We start from the raw sequence: 25284 nt of genomic DNA, 5'->3' as shown, positions 1-25284 counted from the left end.
TATAGCCCCGCGGACCGTTTTTTTTTTGGGGAGGGGGGGCCCTTCGGCATGGGGGGCCCAGTTCGAAGGTCGTGCCCCCCCCCCATTCAAAAATCCTGTGTGCGCGCCTGCATATTAGTAGACTTCACAAGTCAGCGAGGGTATTGGTCTGCACACGTGCGCGTGCTTACCCTTTTTAATGACATGTTCCGATTGCTTTGGATTGCATCTTGGGTAGGTTAAAGGGACTATCCCACCTTCTAAAATGTTGTTAAAACCAGTTAAATTGTGCCCGACTTTATAGATTGGATGACCAGGAACACGGTTCTGGCATTCATTTTTCATTAAACATCTTAGGCTTCCCATATTCCAAACACAAACTTTCAAATATGTGACGTCACAGCCCAAAATTACCTCCTTCCCCAGGCCACATTACTGCCATAAAGCTGATTCTTTTTACTCTGTAGGCACCACAACAAAGTTCAGACCAAGTTTTAAGCGATTTTTCAACGAACAAACCCATTTAAATCAGAATGACTAAACGAGGTGACGTCACACTAACGGTCGCTCCATGTTGAAGATAGGGCCTTGTACAAGGCCCATTTTCAAATGAAGGGAACGAATTTCTTCAACACCAAGAGGCCGCGGGGGTTGCAACCTAGATAGATAGTGGTTTCTGAACCTCGCCGCAGACTTGGCTATCTCAACTCAAACCCCATGTTAAAGGTGGGATAGTCCCTTTAACCCTCGCCCGCACATGCCATTTTCCCATCCTAGAACGCACATGGGGGGGGGGGGTGGTTGCCACCCCCCCCCCCCGCGCCATTTCGTTCCTGTTGGAGATAGAGCTTAGCAGTAAAGACCAAAAAGATTCTTTGGGAAGAGACGAATCCAATGATACCCAGTTTCACCTTCTCAGGTCACTCATTGACCTTCCAGGTCAGGTCAAACTAAAAAATGTTGCTGTTTTGGGTCACCGTTGGATATCAAGTGCGCTGCTTATCAAATACCGATGACGATGCTGTTTTCTGGTGCCAAGCCAGCTAGAACCTCTTTGTCACACTATCCGACCAGAATTTTGCTGCTGAGGTCATTTCAGGTCAAGTTAGGTCAAGGTCAATTATATGTGTTTGTATGTCTGTGTGTGTCTATGTGTATACTGATGTGTGCACCGATTGTTTTTGGGTCCATATCACATCAAATCATGATCTGAGAAGCTTTTACCAAAAATGCAGTCAAAAAAACTTCACAAAAAGTAAATTCAGCTTGCCTAAAACGCAATTATCTTAGATGACCTAGGTTGACCTTGACCCTGACCTTGACCCCTGTACATCGTCGAACAACATGTTCCATGATAGGTGGGAGGTTAGACTGGCAAAAAAGGCCGAAATCAGGGTGTCAAAAGCTCACAAGGCCCATGGCAAACGCAAGATGTTGAGAATTGGCCATTTGGGTCATGACATGACCTGAAAAACAAGGTCATATCTCCGAAACCAAAAGTCACAGAAACTTGAAATTTTCAGTGGACATCAAGAAAGGATAGACGAGCAGCTATACGAAAAATCAGCCTTCTAGCTCTAAAAATGTTGAGTGCAGAGCAGAAAGACTGCCTGGGGGGGTGGCAACCACCCCCCCCCCCCCCATGTGCGGGCGAGGGTTAAGCCAAGGTATCGCCTTGCAGTTATGAAGCTTCCAAATGTTGACGAGGGCAGCGGTCTGCTAGTGCGCACGTGCGGACCCGTTTACCTTAGCTCGAATCCAGTAGCGGCGGGACACCTTCAATTAAGGGGGGTGGGGGGCACTGCCGACTTTTGGTCCCATTCTTTCCATGCAACGCCCATAGGGCTAGTGTTAAAATTCCCAAATCAAAGGGGGGCATGGTGCTCCGGTGCCCTCCCCGTTCCGCCGCCTATGCTCGAATCAACCTGACAATAATTATTATTTTTTTGTGAGCATGCCCTTAGCGTGTAACGCTCACGGCTTACTTTGTATCTTGTATATGGAGTTCAGAGTTTCGTGAAGTTCTGAGTAAACTTCACCGGCCATATTGCCCCTGCTACTTGCTAAATTTGATACTTTGACTTGTAGATATTTGCAGACATTTGAATCCACATTGACTCAAGGCAAACCAACCGAGCAAATGGTATATGTACAATACGGATTCTTGCGTCCGTTGGTGTTCCCAACTTCCCATCACCCACGAATAGCAACGAATGTAAGAAATAAACTTCAGCGTTAACAGGCATAGGCATGTCCTCTTTGTAATGCAATAAATAATGCAAGATGCAATAATGCAATAATGCGGCTTGCGCGTTAGCCGCCTGGCCAATGTTTTCACCAACCGGCCCTTATTTCCGGCCGCATTTTTCAATGCGATTTTTGTCACGGTCGAAATGGTGGGCGAACGCCCGATCTGGGACGATCAGCAACGCTGCCAGGAGCGTTGCTGATCGTCCCAGATCGTCCCAGTCCGGCGCTGGTGCTTATCCCACCAGCGCCGGACTGTGCAGGGAGATGTCCCAACTGATCAGGAATGACACGCTTTGTCATTTCAGCCTCACTAGCATGGCGACTGTCTGGTTCAGCTTCCCGAGAAAGAAATTTCTGACCTTTTTGCGACACTGTGGACAATCTTTGTAAAACTCTCCGTAGCTCGGTAGGTATGTACCTACTCATGACCCGAGGTCTGTTGGCGATCTTATGTCCCGCGGTCATGGACTGTTCACTGCGTTGGTGCGGCCAGAACCGTCATCCCTTTAGGGTTGAAACGATTAGGGACCGGCAAGTGTTGTCATAGGTAGAGGACAAAACTTTTTCCCGGACCCTGTACTTGCATTGAACGAAGACTTAAATGAGTGATGTCCCTGTCGGAGAGTGCGGTATGCTCGTAAAATCCTGGCTACGACCCTGATGCTACTGTGGTGCTTGCTCCGCCGCCAGGGCTGGGTGACGTGTGTGACGACGTGTCTGCGGTGGCTGCCTGCTGCCTGGTGGCCTCAACGGAGTGGCTGGTGCGCCTCCTTCCAGCGTCGGCCGTGGCCGCTCTTGTGCACACATTGTGGCACTCTCTCACAGAGCTGGATGAACTGATGACCTCGACGCCGTCAGTGCTGCAGCTGCTGGCGACGCTCAGCTGCCGGGCCGAACTGGCTGCAGACAGGTGGGTTGTTTGCAGTGGCTGCTGGCGACGCTCAGCTGCCGGGCCGAACTGGCTGCATACAGGTGGGTTGTCTGCAGTGGCTGCTGGCGACGCTCAGCTGCCGGGCCGAACTGGCTGCAGACAGGTGGGTTGTCTGCAGTGACAGACAGCTGCAGACAGGTGGATCATTTTCGTACATTGATAGCGTCGAGTCCATCGCTACGTCTGCATCTGGCCAGCCAGATATACTAGGTCGACTATTTAGTAATGGAAGTGCCTCTAGCAATTCAAAGTTTTTGCACGTGCACACATTTTTTGGTGTCATCACGTGCGCCGATCTTTTTTCTATCCAATAGTGAAGACCAAGGCCCTAAATACAAGGTTGCACGGACTAATTTCTACTTAATCTACCAGAATATAGTTTCACGGTTGAATATTTTAATAACTATTCAATCAAAACTTCTTTATTATTTTCTCGTTATCATTTATAAGCGATTTTATAAATTGACTTTCAATTTGCTTGCCTTTTACTGGCAAAATAACTTTCTAGTATTGGGTCAACATAGTTGTGTAGCAGTAGGAACCATATCTGGCAAAACCCCAATGCCTACATACAGCAGAAAAGCAGCCACCAGGTGTCGCCACAGTCGCCACTTTGTCGCCACACAGATGTCGCGCGCGTCGCCAATCGCCACACTACCGATTTCCATAAGGACGCATATGTACGGATATGTATTGGAAAGTCGCCCTTAACCCTCGCCCGCACATGCCATTTTCCCATCCTAGAACGCACATGGGGGGGTGGTAGCCACCCCCCCCCCCCGCGCCATTTCGTTCCTGTTGGAGATAGAGCTTAGCAGTAAAGACCAAAAAGATTCTTTGGGAAGAGGCGAATCCAATGATACCCAGTTTTACCTTCTCAGGTCAGTCATTGACCTTCCAGGTCAGGTCAAACTAAAAAATGTTGCTGTTTTGGGTCACCGTTGGATATCAAGTGCGCTGCTTATCAAATACCGATGACGATGCTATTTTCTGGTGCCAAGCCAGCTAGAACCTCTTTGTCACACTATCCGACCATAATTTTGCTGCTGAGGTCATTTCAGGTCAAGTTAGGTCAAGGTCAATTATATGTGTTTGTATGTCTGTGTGTGTCTGTGTGTATACTGATGTGTGCACCGATTGTTTTTGGGTCCATATCACATGAAATCATGATCTGAGAAGCTTTTACCAAAAATGCAGTCAAAAAACTTCACAAAAAGTAAATTCAGCTTGCCTAAAACGCAATTATCTTAGATGACCTAGGTTGACCTTGACCCTGACCTTGACCCCTGTACATCGTCGAACAACATGTTCCATGATAGGTGGGAGGTAAGACTGGCAAAAAAGGCCGAAATCAGGGTGTCAAAAGCTCACAAGGCCCATGGCAAACGCAAGATGTTGAGAATTGGCCATTTGGGTCATGACATGACCTGAAAAACAAGGTCATATCTCCGAAACCAAAAATCACAGAAACTTGAAATTTTCAGGGGACATCAAGAAAGGATAGACGAGCAGCTATACGAAAAATCAGCCTTCTAGCTTTAAAAATGTTGAGTGCAGAGCAGAAAGACTGCCTGGGGGGGGGGGGTGGCAACCACCCCCCCCCCATGTGCGGGCGAGGGTTAAGGATTACGCTTACATCCTTTGCTTATGAGGTCGGTGGTTGGAAATTGGGAGGGGCTCAGCTATTTTCGACGACGGATATGGCTTTATCACATGATGAGGAACATGCTGATAAGCGTTTTATGTGTCATAACAGCACATAAGTATTTTTAATCATTTTTCAAAAATAGCCGTTCTGCCGTATCTTTCAGTGCAAGGTGCCGTCGGTCATCCCCGACGTTACGTCACGCCGGGGATTGCCAGATATTCCTACTAGACTTCGACGCCCCCTGGCCCCTGGTGAAGACCAGATGTCTTTAGCTGCATTTTACTCTGAGCTATCGATGTTTTTCCATGAAGAGACCACCCAAACCTTCGGCGCACGACAAAAAAGGAGCCTGACAATGGCCAAAGTCGTGCGCCAGGGCGAGATCACCAGGGCTCAGTGGCCAAGTGTTATGGCTACACGAATAAAATAATGTAAGTTGCTATATTTTCATAAAAACAATACATATAACACAATAAATAACAGCACCCACTACTCCACATAATCGCCTCCTAGCACCACACCCTACCCTATCCCACACCTACCATCTACCCTACCCTTACACTACCCTACCCTACCCCTACACTACCCTAACCTACTCTACCCTACCCTACCCCTACCCCTACCCCTACCCTACCCTACCCCTACCCCTACCCCTACACTTCCCTACCCTACCCTACCCCTACCCTACCCTACCCTACCCTACCCTACCCTTACACTACCCTACCCTACCCTACCCTACCCTACCCTACCCTACCCTACCCTACCCTACCCTACCTTACCCATACCCTACCCTACCCTACCCTACCCTACCCCACCCTTACACTACCCTACCCTACCCTATCTCTATACACTACCCTACCCTACCCTACCCCTACCCTACCCTACCCTACCCTACCCCACCCTTACACTACCCTACCCTACCCTACCCTATCTCTATACACTACCCTACCCTACCCTACCCTACCCTACCCCTACCCTACCCCTACCCTACCCTACCCTACCCAACCCTTACACTACCCCACCCTACCCTACCCTACCCTACCCTTTCACTACCCTACCCTGCCCTACCCTTACACTACACTACCCTACCCTACCCTACCCTACCCTACCCTACCCTACCCCTACCCTACCCTACCCTACCCCTACACTACCCTACCCTACCCTACACTACCGACAGTCCAAGTTTCAGCTAAATCGGCCCAGAAACGGCTGAGATATTGCAAAAACAAATTAATTGTATTTACTGGCGAATCCCCTTGGCGAGCGGTGCCTTATGTCGGCCTTCGTTGTCAAAGGTCAACGACCTCCCGGCTCTGATGCTTTTGACTCAGTTTTGCAAGCGAACAACTGAGCCTAAAGCACGTGCACTCTGCTCGGCGCCGGTCGCGGCCCCACCACGTGCACACCGCTGAACCCACACCCTCGAAAATTTAATACGACAAATGAATGCACGCGCTCGACTTGGCATGAAAATTTCACCCACGTAGCCCTTACCGTTCCCGAGCAATAGCCTGTTTTTGCCGATTCTAATGCTAACCCTATGGGCTATGGCGCACATGAGCACGCGCCACGGGCGCACCCCCGGCCGCATCGTGCCCAAAGTTTAATATGACCTGTTCAATTACGTGACCCACGAGTGGCAAAAATTTCACCCTCCTGCGTCCATCGACGCGGGCGCCGCAATAAGCGTTTTTGGGAGTAACCCCGACGGCGGCGGCGTGGGCGGCGGCAGACTTTTTAAGGTTTATAATAGTAGACTAGATGTACAGGTTTACGCGATAACTGTATGTTTTGATACGTATTTAACGGATGCATTAGTTTGGGTGTAGAAACTTGCATTTTTATTGGTATTTTTTGTGTAGAACTGGGTAACTGCTTTTAATTGAACTGTAAAGTATGATGGTGATGCATGCGAGTTGTTCGAGCCCTTTGTAAGTTAGGATGTTACTCAATTTAACCCTACCCTACCCTACCCCTACCCTACCCTACCCCTACCCAACCCTACCTTACCCTACCCCTACCCTTCCCTACTCTACCCTACCCTACCCTACCCTACTACCCTACTCTACCCTACCCTACCCTACCCTACCCTACCCTACCCTACCCTACTTCCCTACCCTACTCTGCCCTACCCTACCCTACCCTACCCTACCCTACCCTACTACCCTACCCTACCCTACCCTACCCTACTACCCTAACCTACCCTACTACCCTACCCTACCCTACCTAACTACCCTACAACCCTACTGTTGTAACTTAGAGTTCGTTTAGTTTAATTCCTGTATTCGAGTGCCTTACATATTCAAGACCAAATTATAACACCACTCAGTTTGTGCCGAGAGAACGTTCAAATTTCCTCAGATAAAATATCGCGTTCTCGGCACGTACAGTTAAAACACGGATACCTCTTATGAGGTTAGTGACCTCTGACATAAAAGGTCAGTGACCAACACAACAACTCACACCCCCTAAAATGTGACCCCACTCCGCTTGTGACCTTTATGGTTCCCCTGCTTGAAAACGGAGAGGCCTGCGTACTTCTCGGCCACTTCTAGTGAATATCCTCGTTCGGCCAGAGTATGTAGTAACATCCTGGCCAGAGGACGTGTTTCCATCGCTGTGTCCATCTTCTGCTGTATCTTTCCCTTCTGTGCTCCTTTCAGCGTCATTTGAATGTTCAACAGATGACCCGGCTCCCGAGAGCGTCGTGCCCGTATCAGGGACCCTGTCGTCATCAGTTGGGTTGCTCGTGCTGACCTCTTGTGGTCGCGGTTCACCTGGAACCGATTGTCGTGTCACTGGGCGGGAGGACATCTCGGTTACTCGCTGACGAAGCGGTGAATTGTTCCTCCTTGACTCCGTTTCAGTTCCAAGCATTCGTGTCTCGGATGAGCCTGCTCGTGGATCGGCTGCTCTCGAGGCTGGCTTGCTGGCATGTCCCAGCGGAAGCAGCTGTCCTGCGTGACGGGACCATGTCAGTCCGTCTACTGCCACCTGATAGGACACTGGTCCTGTTCGGCCAATAACATGGCCCTCCTTCCATTTTGGTCCGCCTGCATAGTTGCGTACCAGCACCTTGTCTCCAGACTGGTATTCTGGAAATCTTTTGCTGCCGTTTTCCATCTGTTTCGCCTGTGCATTTAGCACCTTGTCGGCGGGCCTTGGCTTCAGCAGGTCGAGTTTGGTACGCATCACTCTCCCCATCATAGCTTCTGCCGGGGCGACTCCAGTGGTGCTGTGCTGGGTGTTTCGGTACATCATCAGGAACGATGACAGCTGTAGTTCCAGCGGACGGTCATCTCCGCTCAGAAGACATGCTTTGAGCTTCTGCTTGACTGTTTGCACCATTCTTTCAGCCAGTCCGTTAGACTGAGGTCGATATGGTGCGATTCGGATATGTTTTATCCCCAGCTTTGTCATAAACTCCTCAAACTCTCTCGAGGTCAGCTGCGCTCCGTTATCCGTCACAACTTGCACCGGAATTCCCCACCTTGCAAATATCTTGGAGAGCTCACTGATTGTTGCTTCTGCTGTGACTGTCTTCATGGTGACTATCTCTGGCCACTTGGTATGACTGTCTACTACGACTAGGTAATGTTGACCTCTGAAAGGTCCTGCGTAATCCAGATGGATCCGCTCCCACGGGTTCTTCGTATGTTCCCACGGATGTAGAAACACCGCTGGTCTCTCGTTTTGTCCAGCTTGACATCCTGCACAGCCTCTTACAGCTTCTGTCACATCTTCATCGATCTTTGGCCACCAAACATAACTTCGTGCCAACATCTTCATCTTGCTGATGCCCGGGTGGCTGCTATGAAGTTCACTGAGCACCTCGGCTCGCAGATTCTCCGGTACCACGACTCTGTTACCCCAGAGAATACAGCCACAGGTGAGCGACAGTTCACTCCTCTTTGCTTCAAACGGTGTCGAGGGCGCACCTGTTGATGCGGCGCCTTTCAGGTGACCTTGGCCTGGGCCGGTCACGTGGTGCTCGGGTCGGCCGCGAGCCGGGCGGCCGGAGTCAGTGGTTTTCGGAATACAGTGACGGCCGGATGCGCTGTGTGTCCGACGGCGACGGGTCCGGTCAGCTGCCGCGACATGGTGGCAGCGGTGGGATCGGTCTTGTTAGTCGGTGTGGCCGCTTTCTGTGACTATTAGACAGTCTCTCGGTGATATTCGGCCATGGGGAACCCGGACGAAGCAACCGACGCCGGCAGCCAGCCGGTGATGCGAGTGGCACTTGGGGATTTTTCGCTGTTTGACGGCTCAACGTCTCTGGAGTCGTTTCTTCAACAGTGTGAGCGCTTATCTCACTTGGGTGGTATTCCGGTGTCGCAGCTGCCGAGTATAATCGCAGCCAGATGCCGCGGACTGGCACAGCGAGTCGTCGAGGGCGCAGCCGCTGGGGCAGAGGTGACGACAGCCCTTCGTCACGCCTTTTCTACTACCTCTACAGCGGCCGCTGCCACGCAGCTGAGCGGCCTCAAGAAGGGCAGCATGTCGGCCCTCGAGTATTCTGTGGAAGTGAAGAGAATGATACGGCTGGCATGTCCCGAGTTTTTCGACGCGACAGGGAAAGTGAAAAACTGTTGTGGCACCAGTTATCAGGCGGCTCTCTACCGACATCTGCTGGTGGGCCTCAGTGACCAGGAGAAGCTCCTCCTCTCTCGCCAGGGTGTTGCGACGTTTCAGGCAGCTGTCGACGAGTTGTTGCGAGAGGAAGCTCTTCAGGACGGCGGTGTTAGGGCCGAGGGGCCCAGAGTTCACTGGGCCGAGTGTGATGCTGTGGACGCGGCCGACGGCCGGCCGGAGCCGCCTCGAGCCCGGGAGGATCGGCGTCAAAGCGTGGACCGGGTGACGACTTCTCGACGCTACAACGTGCCTCCGGGGCGCGACGGATGTGGGTTCCGACGACGATCACCAGGCCCGCCGCTGGGTCGAGGTGGCCGGTCTCCCGGCCGCTCCCCGGGGCGGCGGCCCTTTGGTGACGAGTGGCGGAGCCGCGGTGACTCACGTGGCCGGTCACCGGGCGGCGGCGCTTCGGGCGCCCCGTCACCGCGATCTTCGCCGGGCCGGCGGGCCGGGGGCCGGTCCTCGGTCGACAGGCGGGATTCGTCCTCACCAGAGGACGAACAGCACCAGCGCAGACGTCCGCCGCAATGCTATGCGTGCAGAGGCTTCGGGCATCTCAAACGCGACTGCCCAAACGTGCGCCGGGGCGGACGGTGGTAAACCTTCCTATCACCAAAGTGAACATCAACGGTTTTGCGGTGAGTGATTGCCTTCTAGACACCGGGGCGACAGAAAATCTCATTGACAGTAGAGTTTTCAGTGTCCTCGCCCCTAACGCGAAACTGGAGCCGCCCGTCCCATTAGTGTCTGCTTCTGGACACAGTCTGAACACGCTGGGAACCTGTCGTCTCAGTGTAGAGTAGACGTGCTGGGGTATGGTGACACATTGACAGGTGTTGATTTTGTTGTTGTGCACAACCTGACTCATGATGTTGTGCTCGGGTGGCGGTTTTTGTCTGATAACCATGTTGTTCTTAATTGTTCCCCTTCTCAAAGTGCTAAGATTAAGTTAAGACTGAAAAAGGCTGTCAATGTTCCCCCTCGTTCAGCGGTGTGCCTAGAGGTTAAGATAGATCGGACGTTGTCGGATGCGGAATATCTTTTCGTTGGACAGCGGTCCAGTAACGTAGAAGTGGCTGATGCTTTGTTGAAACCCCTCTCCGACAACGTGATTCCAATATACATTAGGAATCGCACTAATCAGATGATTACAATGCACAGGCGGAGTGTGATTGGGTATGCGGAAGCAGTCGCAGATGTTGATATGTGTGAGGGTGACGCCGCTGCCGCTCCTGATGGCTGCGAGCCTGCCGATGAGCCCAACATTGAGGTGAACTCGGTTTCGGCGGATGATGGGCGGTTTGTTGGCAAGGACACAGACGAAATTTTGTCGGAATTTGTGATAGGTGACCCGATAACAGGCACACAAAGGGACAAACTCGCTGCCTTACTAGCTACATTCCCGGAGGTATTTTCTCGCGGCTATGCTGACATTGGCAAGTTTAGGGGTGATGATGTAAATTTAGAATGACAGCCAGGAACGATCGGAGCTACCTGCACGATCGGAGACAGGTAGTGACCGGCGGCTCCTCCGATCCCCTCCCGCTGACCCATGGCGTGGCCCAGGGGTCCATCCTCGGCCCAATCCTCTTCCTCATCCTCATCAACGACCTTCCCTGTTTCCTCACCCATGGCCGACTCCTCTCCTACGCAGACGACACCCAACTCCTCGACCACTCACTTCCAACAACCCCAGATCTCTCTCAGCTCAGATGTCGTGTCGAGCAGTCAATCTTCGATTTGCAGCTGTGGTTCCAGGCCAACAGTCTAAAAATGAACCAAAACAAAACCTTTATCACTCTCATCGGAACCCAGCAAACTCTAAAAAAGACTGAGTCATTCTACGTCTCACTCTCCGGTAACGACATTCGGCCAAGTCAGACCGTCAAAATTTTGGGTGTGCTGCTCGACCGACACCTGACGTGGGATCCCCACATAACCATGGTTGTGCGTCGCTGCAACTCCATCCTCGCATCCCTCCACAAAATCCGGCACCACCTCACACCTGACGTCCTTAAACTCTTAGTCCAAGCCCACGTGTTCCCACACATTCAGTATTGCCTGTCCGTCTGGGGAGGAGCCGCCAAGTGTCAAATGCAGCGCGTCCAAAAGACGATGAACTTTCGCCGCCAGACTTGTGACCGGGACACGACGGTCCGAGCATATATCGCCGGCGTTGGAGTCGCTTAGTTGGGAGAGGGTGGATGTGATGCTGCGCCGCCATGATCATGTTCACGTCCAGAGAGCCCTGTATAATGACCAATGTCCCCCAGCGATGTCGGCCATGTTCACCCGCCGGGCCGAAGTGTCGTCACGTGACACTCGCGCGGTAGCAGCCGGGAAGTTGCAGCTCCCGAAGTGGCGGCTCGCAAGAACTCAGCGGGAGTTTGCATATAGAGCGGCAGCATCGTGGAATGCGAAGGGCACCGCCATAGGCACCTGATTTTAGAATGTCAACCTGCTGATGTCAACTTCTTACATGCGGATGATGCGTTCGCGAGTGTTTTAATGTAATCGTCGATGTGTTTTAACGTAGCTTTTGCCATTGTATCAGCATCATATATTTTTAATTGGGTCTCACTTAGCTCCTATGTCACCATGTCACATTCCTGACCGGATTCTTAATACCCACCCCGTGGAAGAATTCTAATAAATGACTTTGACTTTGACTTTGAGGAACAAGCCCTCAATTTGTCAAGCCCTATCCTATTCCTTGGTCTCGGGAGGAGCAGTTAAAATCTCAGCTTGATGAATTACAGTCCTGCGGGGTGTTAGAGGAAGGTGAGCCGGCGGACTGGAACAGTCCTATTTTATTGATTCCAAAGGGTTCGAATGAATATCGCATTGTACAGGATTTAAGGGCGCTGAATAAATGCTTGCTACCAAAGCGATTTGTTTTTCCTGAAATAGATGATTTCGTCTTTTCTCTGGGAGGTTGGAAAGTGGCTTCATCACTAGATTTGCGCCACGCCTTTTGGTGTCTTCAGTTGTCACACGAGTCGAGCAAGATTTGCGCATTCCACGCACTCGGTAAGACGTACTACCCTCGGAGAATGCCCATGGGGTGTATGCAGTCTTCGTACTTCTTGCACCTTGCAATGCGAAAAGTGTTGGGGGACATTGAAGGATGTTACCTTTACAGTGACGATATCCTATTGGTGTCTGAGACCGTAGAAGACCATTTTAAGTTACTTCATACTGTGTTTGAGCGGCTACAGTCAGCAGGATTGAAAGTAGCGCCTGAGAAATGCAAATTATTTCAGACATCTCTTAAGTATCTGGGCCATTTGATTACCCCAGATGGGATCGGGATGGATCCGGAAAGGATTCGCGTGATCCGGGACATGCCGCGCCCCGAATCGTTAAGAGAAGCGAAGAGAATTTTTGGTTTTAATTTCTTGGTTTAGAAAATATGTCCCCTCGTTTTCAAGTATAGCCGAGCCGCTGGTAAAATTATGCAACGCCGAGAAGTATTATTGGGATGATGAATTAACTCGGTGTTTTGGTAATCTAAGAGCAGAGCTGTGCGAAAATAGAATATTGAGCTATCCAAAGAGGGGCTACCCCTTTCTCCTATATACGGACTCTTCGTCCACTGGGTCTGGTCAAATGCTCGCACAGATTTTCCCTGATGGCAGAGAGCGGGTGATCGCTTTCAGTGGAAACAGGTATAGCCGGGCTCAACGGAAGTGGACCATTTTCGAGTTGGAACTTTTTTCTTTTATTCAAGGGGTTAAAAAGTGGTACAAGTATCTAGCCGACGCGGAGTTTAAGTGGCTTTGTGATTGTAAAAGCGCCCTACAAATTTTGAAAAAAACAAGGATTGCGTGAACCCGAGGTTGATTCGATGGAGAGCATTTTTGAGTCAATTTCACTTCGAAACCGAGCATAGGCCTGCATCGCAAATGCAACATGTGGACGCAATTTCGCGTTTTCATGAGCGGACTGACGGGAAAATGTCTGTGTCAGATGAGGATGTGTCAGACGAGGACTCGGTTCACTCCCCCCGGAGGGAGTTGACAAGGGCGGTGCATCAAGGCGGCCGCTGAGCCGGCCGGAGCGCGGCTGTGGCGCCTCCGGCGGCGATAGACGGGCGTCTGGGCGCGGCAGCGCGGCGGGTCCGGCTGCAGCGGATGGTGCCGCCACAGAGAGCGGTGTTTCAGGCCGGTGCGGGCCGACAGCACCGGATCCTCAGCCGGCGAGGGAAGAGGCGTCTGTGGGCGACGGAGGTGCTGGTTTTGCAACTCCTGTTGAAGCAGATCGTCGTGGCAAAGCCTACGAGGATTCAGAATCAGGGGAAATTAACCTGATTTCTGAAGATTTTCTATCGCAGTTGTCGCTTACCAGAGAATCGCTGATTTGGTACCAAAAACATGATAGGGACTGCAGATCCATTGCTCACCGTCTGCGGCATGGTAAATGGCCTCGATCCACTCCCGTGGCGCTTAGACGGGAATGTATAGCGGAATTCTCGCTGCAGAACGGGGTGCTTGTCAGATATCAGCGCGAGTTTGAGACGACGCCTGTGATCGTGTGGCCGGCGGCCAAACGGTTCGAGCTTCTGCGCTGTCATCACGACGTGAGCACAGCGGCGCACTGCGGTGCGGGTAAGATGTGCGAGGTACTTCGCCGCCGGGTGTGGCTGCCAGGTATGAAACGTCTTTGTGAGGAATACGTCCGTAGCTGTAGACGCTGCAGCAAGAAAAAGGACACACGCCCTCAAAATCCGCCTTTGATACCACAGGGGGCTGATTGCCCAAATGCGGTCCTAGTCATAGATATCGTTTCTATGCCTCGTAGTACCATTTCATCAAAATGTCAGTTGCTTACTTGTATTGACAAATTTTCAGGATCTGTTAGTGCATACCCGTTAGAAACGGGTTCGGCGGACTGTGTAGCTGATGCACTAGCTCATCACTTTCTGACGTTTGGTCCGCCTGAGCGCACTGAATGCGATGCTGGTTCGAACCTTTTGAAAAATAACAGGGTTAAAGAAATGTGTACCTTCTTTGGGGTTCAGACCAGAGTCAGTGTGGGCTATTGCCATCAGGCAGTGGGCAAAATTGAACGGCGACATTTAGACATTAAACGGCGTCTCAGAGCACTGTCGTCTTCCAATGGAGCCGATTGGGAGCTGCTCCTTCCGGGAATCCTGTTTTCGTTGAACAATGAGCCATGCCGGACACACGGATTCAGCCCATTTTTCTTGTACTTTTTACGATACCCTCATAGCCCTATTTCTGATTTAGCTACTCGTCCAGTGCGAAAGTACTCAGATGATTTCATTTCTGAAAGGTTGCGGTTGTTATCGGAGGTATTCCAGCGGGCTCGGGAGCGGCAGGCTGAGCGAATGTGTGAATACAAACATTATTATGATCGGCGGCACCGAGCTAAGGATGTAGAATATCGACCTGGTGACCGCGTGTTGTGTAAAAATTTGGAGCCAGGTCAAAGATGGATGATCCTTGGCTGGGACCTTATGTTGTGGTGCAACGTGTGGGCCGTCGCCATGTAGACGTACAGGATGATCGGGGTCGCATTCGTCGTACGCACATGCGAAATATGAAGCGTGTGTTTGAGTGTCCTGTGTGAAACCGGAAACGTCGAAAACAGGGTGTTTATGTGCGCCAACTGTTCTGTTGTACTTATGTGTGACTGCATCATATTTTGTTGTGCTGTGTAGAAAACGTTTTCGTTTTTTTGAAAAGGGGGGAAATGTCGAGGGCGCGCCTGTTGATGCGGCGCCTTTCAGGTGACCTTGGCCTGGGCCGGTCACGTGGTGCTCGGGTCGGCCGCGAGCCGGGCGGCCGGAGTCAGTGGTTTTCGGAATACAGTGACGGCCGGATGCGCTGTGTGTCCGACTGCGACGGGTCCGGTCAGCTGCCGCGACAAACGGTTGCAGCTCGGATGGGATCCTTTCCGGCCAGCCGCTGAGGAGGTACTGTGCCACCTTTGATAGAACTCTGTCTCGACCAGTGGCCCTCTTGACGTGTTCACAGGTGAGTGGCGCCATCCTGTCCCACTGCTCCAGGAAGCACACTGAAGCTTCATCTGTGATCCTGTCAGTCTCCTCTGCTTCCGGAACTGGCAAACGAGACAAGAAGTCAGCCATGGGAATGTCTGCTGCTTTTCTGTACTCCACATCATAGGTATACTCTGCCAGAATCAACGCCCATCTTTGCATTCGGGCAGCTGCTAGAGCAGGGCCTGGCGTCTTTGGTCCCAGCATCGTTGTCAGTGGCTTGTTATCAGTCACTAATGAGAACTTTCTGCCCCACAGGTACTGGCGGAACCGTTTCACACCGAAGATAACGGCCAGCCCTTCCCGTTCGACCTGGGCATAATTCTTCTCGGCTGTGGATAGGCTTCTGGAGGCAAATCTGACAGGCCTCTCGTTCCCGTCTCCGTCCACCTGCACGAGAACGGCTCCTAAGCCATACGGACTGGCGTCCGTGATCAAACGCATTGGCTTCCGTCCGTCATAATGTGCCAAGACGGGTGCTTGAGTGGGCCTCTTCTTCAGCTCGTTGAAGCTGGCTTCTTCAGTCGCCGTCCATTTCCACTTTTGGCCCTTCTTCAGCAGTCTGTGCAGCGGCGCTGCCACTTTCGACATAGCAGCCACAAATCTGGCGTAGAAGGTCACAGCTCCCAGGAAGCTTCTCAACTCGCCCGTGTTCCGAGGTCTGGGAGCGTCCAACACCGGGGTCACCTTCTCCTTCACTGGTTTCACGCCGTCACCGCTGAGTTCCACTCCAAGATACCGAATCGACTTCATCATGAACTCGCACTTTTTCCTTTTTAGGACGAGCTTCCACTTCTTCAGTCGCTTCAGCGTTTCACTTAACCGCTCTAATGTTTCAGCCTCTGTTGGTCCCGCTACAAGGACGTCATCTTGGAAGCATGTCACTCCTGGAAGGCCTTCAAGCACCTTCTCCATCGTGCTTTGGAATATAGCTGGAGAGGCTGCTATCCCGTATGGTAACCGCTTCATCTTCAGCAGTTCCCTCGGAGTGTTCAGCACCGTCATCTTCTGGCTCTCTTCGTCCAGCGTCATCTGCAAATACGCTGTGCTGAGGTCCAACTTGCAGAACAACTTCATATCTGGCAGCTTTGCCAGAATGTCTTCTAAGGTTGGCATTGGATGTTTCGGAACCTCAAGCTGAGGGTTCACAGTGCACTTGTAGTCACCGCAAATCCTGATGCCTCCTCCGGGCTTCGGAACCACCACCAGTGGCGTTCCCCATTCAGAATATTCGATCTTCTCAGCAATTCCACTGTCTTCCCATTTCTTCAGCTCGCTCTCAACTTGGTCTTGCAGGGCGTATGGGACCGTTCTGACTCCCTTGAAAACGGGCTCTGCCGTTTCCTTTAGCCTCAAATGGGCCTTTACGTCAGCCAGTTGTCCTAACTTGTCTTCAAACACATCCTTGTTCTCCTTCAGAATCGCTTCGAGTGATAGGCGCTGGCTGCCGTTCTCCGCTACTTGATTGACGTGTTTCCCGGTGGATATCAGTCCGAGCAGCTCTGCCGTTACTCCACTCAGAAGCGAAACTTGGCCGTGGGCCGCGATCAGCCAGCAGCTCTGGACCTCTCTGCCGTTCACCGCCGTTGTCGCCAAGAACTGACCATCCAGCTTCAGAGGGATCTTCGAGCCATACGGCAGCAGACGCCGGTTGGTCTTCACTGTCTTGAAACCGACCAGTGTTTTGAAGTCCTTTCTTGTTATAATATCTGCTGAGGCTCCTGTGTCAACCAAAACCCTCACAATCTGACCGTTTAGCTGCACTGAGGTCAGTGTGCCACGTCCTTCAGCGCTGCTGCTCTCGGACGTGAACGCAAAGTCGTCGAAATCACTCACTGTCCGATCTGCTTCGACTTCGTCTCTTGTGGCATTCACTCGCCGCTTGTAGCTCGGTCCATCATCTTGGCGGCTTTTGCACATCTTGGCAAAATGGTTCTTGCCTCCGCACTTGTTGCACGTTTTCCCTCTGGTGACTAAACAGTCACTCGCTTTGTGCGAACTCCTTCCGCATCGGTAGCATGGGCCTCGACTCTGTCCGCCTTTTCTGTCGCCGTGTTGGAACGGACTTTTCTGGCCCTTTTCACCGACGACTCGGTAGGCCGACTCTCCTTCTTTCTTCGGCTCCTGCTCCGGACTCGGATTGACTTCTTTTGTCAGATTCATCTCTTGAAGTTTCTTTGCCTGTACTCGGACCTGCAGAAACGACTCCCACATTTTGATTGCATCTTCTGCCGTCAGGTGCTGTGCCTCAAGCATTCTGACTTGCAGCGAAGAGTGCGGACACCGTGAGAATATCATATCACGAATGAGCTCAGTTTTCTGCTCCCGAGTAAAGTCACACTTCTCTGCCTGTTTCTTCAAGCGCCCCACAAAATCTCTAATATTTTCATCTCGGTCCATCATGGTAATGTTGTGGAATATGTTCCTTTCGTACAGAGTTCGGACCTGGGGTTTAAGAATACGTCTCAGCTTTGCTTTGGTGCGTTCATAGTCATTTGGCAGTGCTGAATCGGATTCAATTTCAGCCATATCCTTTAGTTTCTGTTGGATGTCAGTGCCCAGTAAATGAAGCAGCAGTGCTCTCTTCCGAGTCACTTCTTCTATGCCTAAAGCACACAGGTACACTTCAAATCCATCTAGCCATATATCGAAGTCTTCACCTTCATGGAACTTCTCTGGAGTGCTGAGACTGAGCGCCATATTTACTTGCTGTGGCCTGTTCCGGGTCCACAGTGATATCCACAATTATATGCAACAGTCGCGACCCAGTTCACCGTTCAGCCTCACTCCAACTCAATCAAACGTCTGTTAAGTTACTTTGCACCAATCTTCTCTCAAATAAAAAATTATCATGGTAACACTCGATATCTGACGTTACGTTACTCTACTTAATTAATTCATCATCCTTGTCGCCATTATGTTGTAACTTAGAGTTCGTTTAGTTTAATTCCTGTATTCGAGTGCCTTACATATTCAAGACCAAATTATAACACCACTCAGTTTGTGCCGAGAGAACGTTCAAATTTCCTCAGATAAAATATCGCGTTCTCGGCACGTACAGTTAAAACACGGATACCTCTTATGAGGTTAGTGACCTCTGACATAAAAGGTCAGTGACCAACACAACATCTACCCTACCCTACCCTACTACCCTACCCTACCCTACCCTACCCTACCCTACCCTACCCTAGTCCCTACCCTGCCTTACCCTACTACCCTACTCCTGCACTAACCTACCCTACCTTACCCTACCCTATCCTACCCTACCCTACCCTACCCTACCCTACCCTACCCTACCACCGACGGTCCAAGTTTCAGCTAAATCGGCCCAGAAACGGCTGAGATATTAAAAAACAAATTAATTGTATTTACTGGCGAATCCCCTTGGCGAGCGGTGCCTTTTGTCGGCCTTCGTTGTCAAAGGTCAATGACCTGCCGGCTCTGATTATTTCCACTCAGTTTTTTAAGCGAACAACTGAGCCTAAAGCACGTGCCCTCTGCTCGGCGCCGGTCGCGGCCCTAATGCTAACCCTATGGCGCACATGAGCACGCGCCACGGGCGCACCCCCGGCCGCATCGTGCCCAAAATTTAATACGACCTGTTGAATGACGTGACCCACGAGTCGTCAAAATTTCACCCTTCTGCGTCAATCGACGGCGCCGTAATAAGCCTTTTAGGGAGTAACCCCGACGGCGGCGGCGGACTTTTTAAGATTTACTAGAGGTACAGGTTTACGCGATAACTGTATGTTTTGATATGTATGATTAACGGATGCATTAGATTGGGTGTAGAAACTTGCATTTTTATTGGTATTAATTGTGAAGAACTGGGTAACTGCTTTTAATTGAACTGTAAAGTATGATGGTGATGCATGCGAGTTGTTCGAGCCCTTTGTAAGTTAGGATGTTACTCAATTCAACCCTACCCTACCCTACCCTACCCTACCCTACCCTACCCCTACCCCTACAATACCCTACCCTACCCTACCCTACCCTACCCTACCCTACCCTACCCTACCCTACCCTACCCTACCCTACCCTACCCTACCCTACCCTACCCTACCCCTACACTACCCTAACCTACCCTACCCTACCCCTACCCTACCCCTACCCCTACCATATCCTACCCCTACCCCTACACTACCCTACCCTACCCCTACCCCTACCCCTACCCTACCCTACCCTACCCTACCCTTACACTACCCTACCCTACCCTACCCTACTCTACCCTACCCTACCCTACCCTACCCTACCCTACCCCACCCTTACACTACCCTACCCTACCCTACCCTACCCCACCCTACCCTACCCTACCCTACCCTACCCCACCCTTACACTACCCTACCCTACACTATCCCTATACACTACCCTACCCTACCCTACCCTACCCTACCCTACCCTACCCTACCCTACCCTACCCCACCCTTACACTACCGATGATGATTTGGAGTGACAGGGCGCACCAGCTGCGAGGCTATATCGCGCCCATTTCTTATTTGACTTCCTCAGTGTCGGGCGTTAAAAATACACTACCTATACACTAACCCTACCCTACCCTACCCTACCCTACCCTACACTACCCTACCCTACCCTACCCTACCCTACCCTACCCTACCCTACCCTACCCTACCCTACCCTACCTTACCTTACCCTACCCTACCCTACCCTGCACTACCACCGACAGTCCAAGTTTCAGCTAAATCGGCACAGAAACGGCTGAGATATTACAAAAACAAATTGATTGTATTCACTGGCGAATCCCCTTGGCGAGCGGTGCCTTGTGTCGGCCTTCGTTGTCAAAGGTCAACGACCTCCCGGCTCTGATGCTTTTGACTCAGTTTTTTAAGCGAACAACTGAGCCTAAAGCACGTGCCCTCTGCTCGGCACCGGTCGCGGCCCCACCACGTGCACACCGCTGAACCCACACCCTCGAAAATTTAATACGACAAATGAATGCACGCGCTCGACTTGGCATGAAAATTTCACCCCCGTAGCCCTTACCGTTCCCGAGCAATAGCCTGTTTTTGCCGATTCTAATGCTAACCCTATGGGCTATGGCGCACATGAGCACGCGCCACGGGCGCACCCCCGGCCGCATCGTGCCCAAAGTTTAATACGACCTGTTTTATTACGTGACCCACGAGTGGCAAAAATGTCACCCTCCTGCGTCCATCGACGCGGGCGCCGCAATAAGCGTTTTTGGGAGTAACCCCGACGGCGGCGGCGTGGGCGGCGGCGGACTTTTTAAGATTTATAATAGTAGACTAGATGTACAGGTTTACGCGATAACTGTATGTTTTTACGGAGCGAGCGAAGCGAGCGTAGTCTTTCCTTAGATTAACGGAAATTTCTGAGTATGAGCGGCCGGCCGGCCGTGGTCACGATTCTGCGACGCTTATATCTCAGCAACCACTTGACCGATTTACACGCGGTAATTTTTGTAAGGTATCTTCATTCCTTCTACCAAGTATTGGACTATTCCCGATGCATGTGGGTGACCCCTTATGCACGTGCCACGTGCAAAACAAAGAGGTGTCAGTTTTGTAATTGTTGCAATATCTCGGTAACTACTTGGCCGATTGCACTGAAAGTTGGCATGTAGGTAGGCACCCACTAGGCAATGCATATCCATGTGCCAGAATTGGGGTGCTGCTGCACGTGCGCACGTGCAGGGGTCGATTCCAGATCTCGAGAATGGCTGGACCGATTGAGCTCAAATTTGGCACATGGTTAGGGACCGGTTAGTAGGGTGCCGTGCAAGAGTCAGTTGGGACCCATTTTGCACGTGCGCACGTGCAGGGTGCCGCTTCCAGATCTCGAGAACGGCTGGGCCGATTGTGCTCAAATTTGGCACATCGCTAGAGACCGGTTAGTAGGGTGCCGTGCACAAGTCAGCTGGAGGTACCCCGTCGAAATTTCGCACGTGCAAGGCTCACCCTCTCGCTCGCTCCGTTAGTCGCCCCAAAAGGCGTTATACTGGTGATACGTATTTAACGGATGCATTAGTTTGGGTGTAGAAACTTGCATTTTTATTGGTATTATTTGTGTAGAACTGGCTAACTGCTTTTAATTGAACTGTAAAGTATGATGGTGATGCATGCGAGTTGTTCGAGCCCTTTGTAAGTTAGGATGTTACTCAATTTAACCCTACCCTACCCTACCCTACCCCTACCCTACCCTACCCTACCCCTACCCTTCCCTACTCTACCCTACCCTACCCTACCCTACTCTACCCTACTACCCTACCCTACTCTACCCTACCCTACCCTACCCTACCCTACCCTACCCTACCCTACCCTACCCTACCCTACCCTACCCTACCCTACCCTACCCTACCCTACCCTACCCTACTTCCCTACCCTACTCTGCCCTACCCTACCCTACCCTACCCTACCCTACCCTACCCTACTACCCTAACCTACCCTACTACCCTACCCTACCCTACCTAACTACCCTACAACCCTACCCTACCCTACCCTACTACCCTACACTACCCTACCCTACCCTACCCTACCCTACCCTACCCTACCCTACCCTAGTCCCTACCCTAGTCCCTACCCTACCCTACCCTACTACCCTACTCCTGCACTAACCTACCCTACCTTACCCTACCCTACCCTACCCTACCCTACCCCTACCCTACCCTACCCTACCCTACCCTACCCTACCCTACCACCGACGGTCCAAGTTTCAGCTAAATCGGCCCAGAAACGGCTGAGATATTGCAAAAACAAATTAATTGTATTTACTGGCGAATCCCCTTGGCGAGCGGTGCCTTGTGTCGGCCTTCGTTGTCAAAGGTCAATGACCTGCCGGCTCTGATTATTTCCACTCAGTTTTTTAAGCGAACAACTGAGCCTAAAGCACGTGCCCTCTGCTCGGCGCCGGTCGCGGCCCTAATGCTAACCCTATGGCGCACATGAGCACGCGCCACGGGCGCACCCCCTTGCCGCATCGTGCCCAAAATTTAATACGACCTGTTGAATGACGTGACCCACGAGTCGTCAAAATTTCACCCTTCTGCGTCAATCGACGGCGCCGTAATAAGCCTTTTAGGGAGTAACCCCGCCGGCGGCGGCGGACTTTTTAAGATTTACTAGAGGTACAGGTTTACGCGATAACTGTATGTTTCGATATGTATGATTAACGGATGCATTAGTTTGGGTGTAGAAACTTGCATTTTTATTGGTATTATTTGTGAAGAACTGGGTAACTGCTTTTAATTGAACTGTAAAGTATGATGGTGATGCATGTGAGTTGTTCGAGCCCTTTGTAAGTTAGGGTGTTACTCAATTCAACCCTACCCTACCCTACCCTACCCCTACCCCTACAATACCCTACCCTACCCTACCCTACCCTACCCTACCCTACCCTTACACTACCCTACCCTACCCTACCCTTACACTACCCTACCCTACCCTACCCTACCCCTACCCCTACACTACCCTAACCTACTCTACCCTACCCTACCCCTACCCTACCCTACCCCTACCCTACCCTACCCCAACCCCTACCCCTACACTTCCCTACCCTACCCTACCCCTACCCTACCCTACCCTACCCTACCCTACCCTACCCTTACACTACCCTACCCTACCCTACCCTACCCTACCCTACCCTACCCTACCCTACCTTACCCCTACCCTACCCTACCCTACCCTACCCTACCCCACCCTTACACTACCCTACCCTACCCTATCTCTATACACTACCCTACCCTACCCTACCCCTACCCTACCCTACCCTACCCTACCCTACCCTACCCCACCCTTACACTACCCTACCCTACCCTATCTCTATACACTACCCTACCCTACCCTACCCTACCCCTACCCTACCCTACCCCTACCCTACCCTACCCTACCCAACCCCTACACTACCCTACCCTACCCTACCCTACCCTACCCTACCCTACCCTACCCCTACACTACCCTACCCTACCCTACCCTACCCTACCTTACCCTACCCTACCCTACCCTACCCTGCACTACCACCGACAGTGCTTAAGTTTCAGCTAAATCGGCCCAGAAACGGCTGAGATATTACAAAAACAAATTGATTGTATTTACTGGCGAATCCCCTTGGCGAGCGGTGCCTTGCGTCGGCCTTCGTTGTCAAAGGTCAACGACCTCCCGGCTCTGATGCTTTTGACTCAGTTTTTTTTAAGCGAACAACTGAGCCTAAAGCACGTGCCCTCTGCTCGGCACCGGTCGCGGCCCCACCACGTGCACACCGCTGAACCCACATCCTCGAAAATTTAATACGACAAATGAATGCACGCGCTCGACTTGGCATGGAAATTTCACCCCCGTAGCCATTACCGTTTCCGAGCAATAGCCTGTTTTTGCCGATTCTAATGCTAAACCTATGCCGCACATGAGCACGCGCCACGGGCGCACCCCCGGCCACATCGTGCCCAAAATTTAATACGACCTGTTCATTTACGTGACCCACGAGTGGTAAAATTTTCACCCTCCTGCGTCAATCGACGGCTTTGCAATGAGCGTTTTTGGGAGTAACCCCGACGTCGGCGTGGGCGGCGTGGGCGGCGGACTTTTTAAGATTTTTAATAGTAGATAATAGTAGAATACAATTCAAAATTTAAATTTTTATTTTTTTCAAAAACCTTTTGACTTTTCGAAAAAAAAAACGGAATATATGTGATACCTAGAACACATGCTTATAACTTAAGCAAGTTTTAGCTAAAAATCTTCAAAAATGGCCAAGTTATACGCATTATTGCAAAAAATTCACAATTATAAATTTTTGAAATCAATTTTTCAGTACTTGTTCGAAAATGTACACCAATATAAATAGCACCATCGTGTTCCTGAGCTCAAACTCCATCAAATGCACATTTTTTGCTGAAAAAAATTTAACTTCAAAATTTGACCTTTTTACCTGTAAATGACCTGACCTAAGCTAAATTAAACTCAAAATGACCTCAAATGACACAAACGACATGAAGTTTGAGATCTATGGCCTAAATGGACCATAAACATGTGTCACGTGACCGATGCATGATATAATATTTCCGTAACCTGTGATGACCTGACGCTGACCGGAAAATCAAAGTACGAGTACAAGTTTGGTACCCTTAGGGGATCTAAAGCATCTGTTCACCAGTGTGTGAACCAAAAATGAGCCTGATCTGACTTGTAAGACCGCAGCCAGAGCCCAAAATGTGAACAAGCCAAAATGCTAATAATTTTTACTTTGACCTGACCTGTGACGTCATTGTTGACCTCGAGGTCAATTAAATAAGGTTTCTTTCGACAGTTTTTTTCCGGGGCTATCAGACGCCGTTTAAATTTTGAAGATCGGCTAGTAGTTTCGGAGTTAAGAGGGGGGAGCTATGAAGAGCCCCCCCCCCCAGTAGGACGCGCTATACGCAGACCTCAGTGGGGCGCGGGTTAACACTCTCGGATTTACTATTCACCACAACTATTTTCATTGTAAAACTCCATTGATATTTTGCATAACATTAGCCTATCAACATGTTTAATTTCGGAACACATGTATAGTCTAATTCTTTAAAATATTTACTTGTGCATGGGCATCAGTGGTCCAGTTCGGCGAAACTTTCCATTCAGTTTAGGGCCTCTGCAGTACGGTCATGTCCTGTATCATAAGATGCACGCTGTAGCAAAATCCTATTTTTCCCCGGCCGCGAACTCGCTGCCACCGAGTTAGGAGACGGACGTCTTATCCACTAGGCCACGGGGAGGACAATCGGGTCCTATGCCACCATCAGGAGTAAAACTGCCGTATGACGGAGGCACCGGTGTCTGACAACTGGACAAAAACAGTCTGGAGGCCGGC

General features: G+C 51.0%; 1 protein-coding gene across 1 annotated transcript in view; it reads left to right on the top strand.

Annotated features, from left to right (window-relative positions):
• Positions 1-2653: 2653 nt before the first annotated feature.
• LOC122375185 (TATA-binding protein-associated factor 172-like) overlaps positions 2654-25284 on the top strand; it is a gene marked incomplete at its 3' end in the record, with an annotated part of 37703 nt that continues 15072 nt past the window's right edge. The window contains exons 1-2 of the mRNA XM_043354435.1: positions 2654-2663; positions 2920-3139. Coding sequence (XP_043210370.1) covers positions 2654-2663; positions 2920-3139 — 230 coding nt within the window. The remainder of the gene's footprint in view (positions 2664-2919; positions 3140-25284) is intronic.

Source organism: Amphibalanus amphitrite, unplaced genomic scaffold (assembly GCF_019059575.1).
Source record: "Amphibalanus amphitrite isolate SeventyFive unplaced genomic scaffold, NRLGWU_Aamphi_draft 001791F_arrow, whole genome shotgun sequence".
Classification (NCBI taxonomy): Eukaryota; Metazoa; Arthropoda; class Thecostraca; order Balanomorpha; family Balanidae; genus Amphibalanus; species Amphibalanus amphitrite.
Note: the sequence above shows the minus strand (reverse complement) of the source record. Positions and strands in the feature narration are given on the sequence as shown.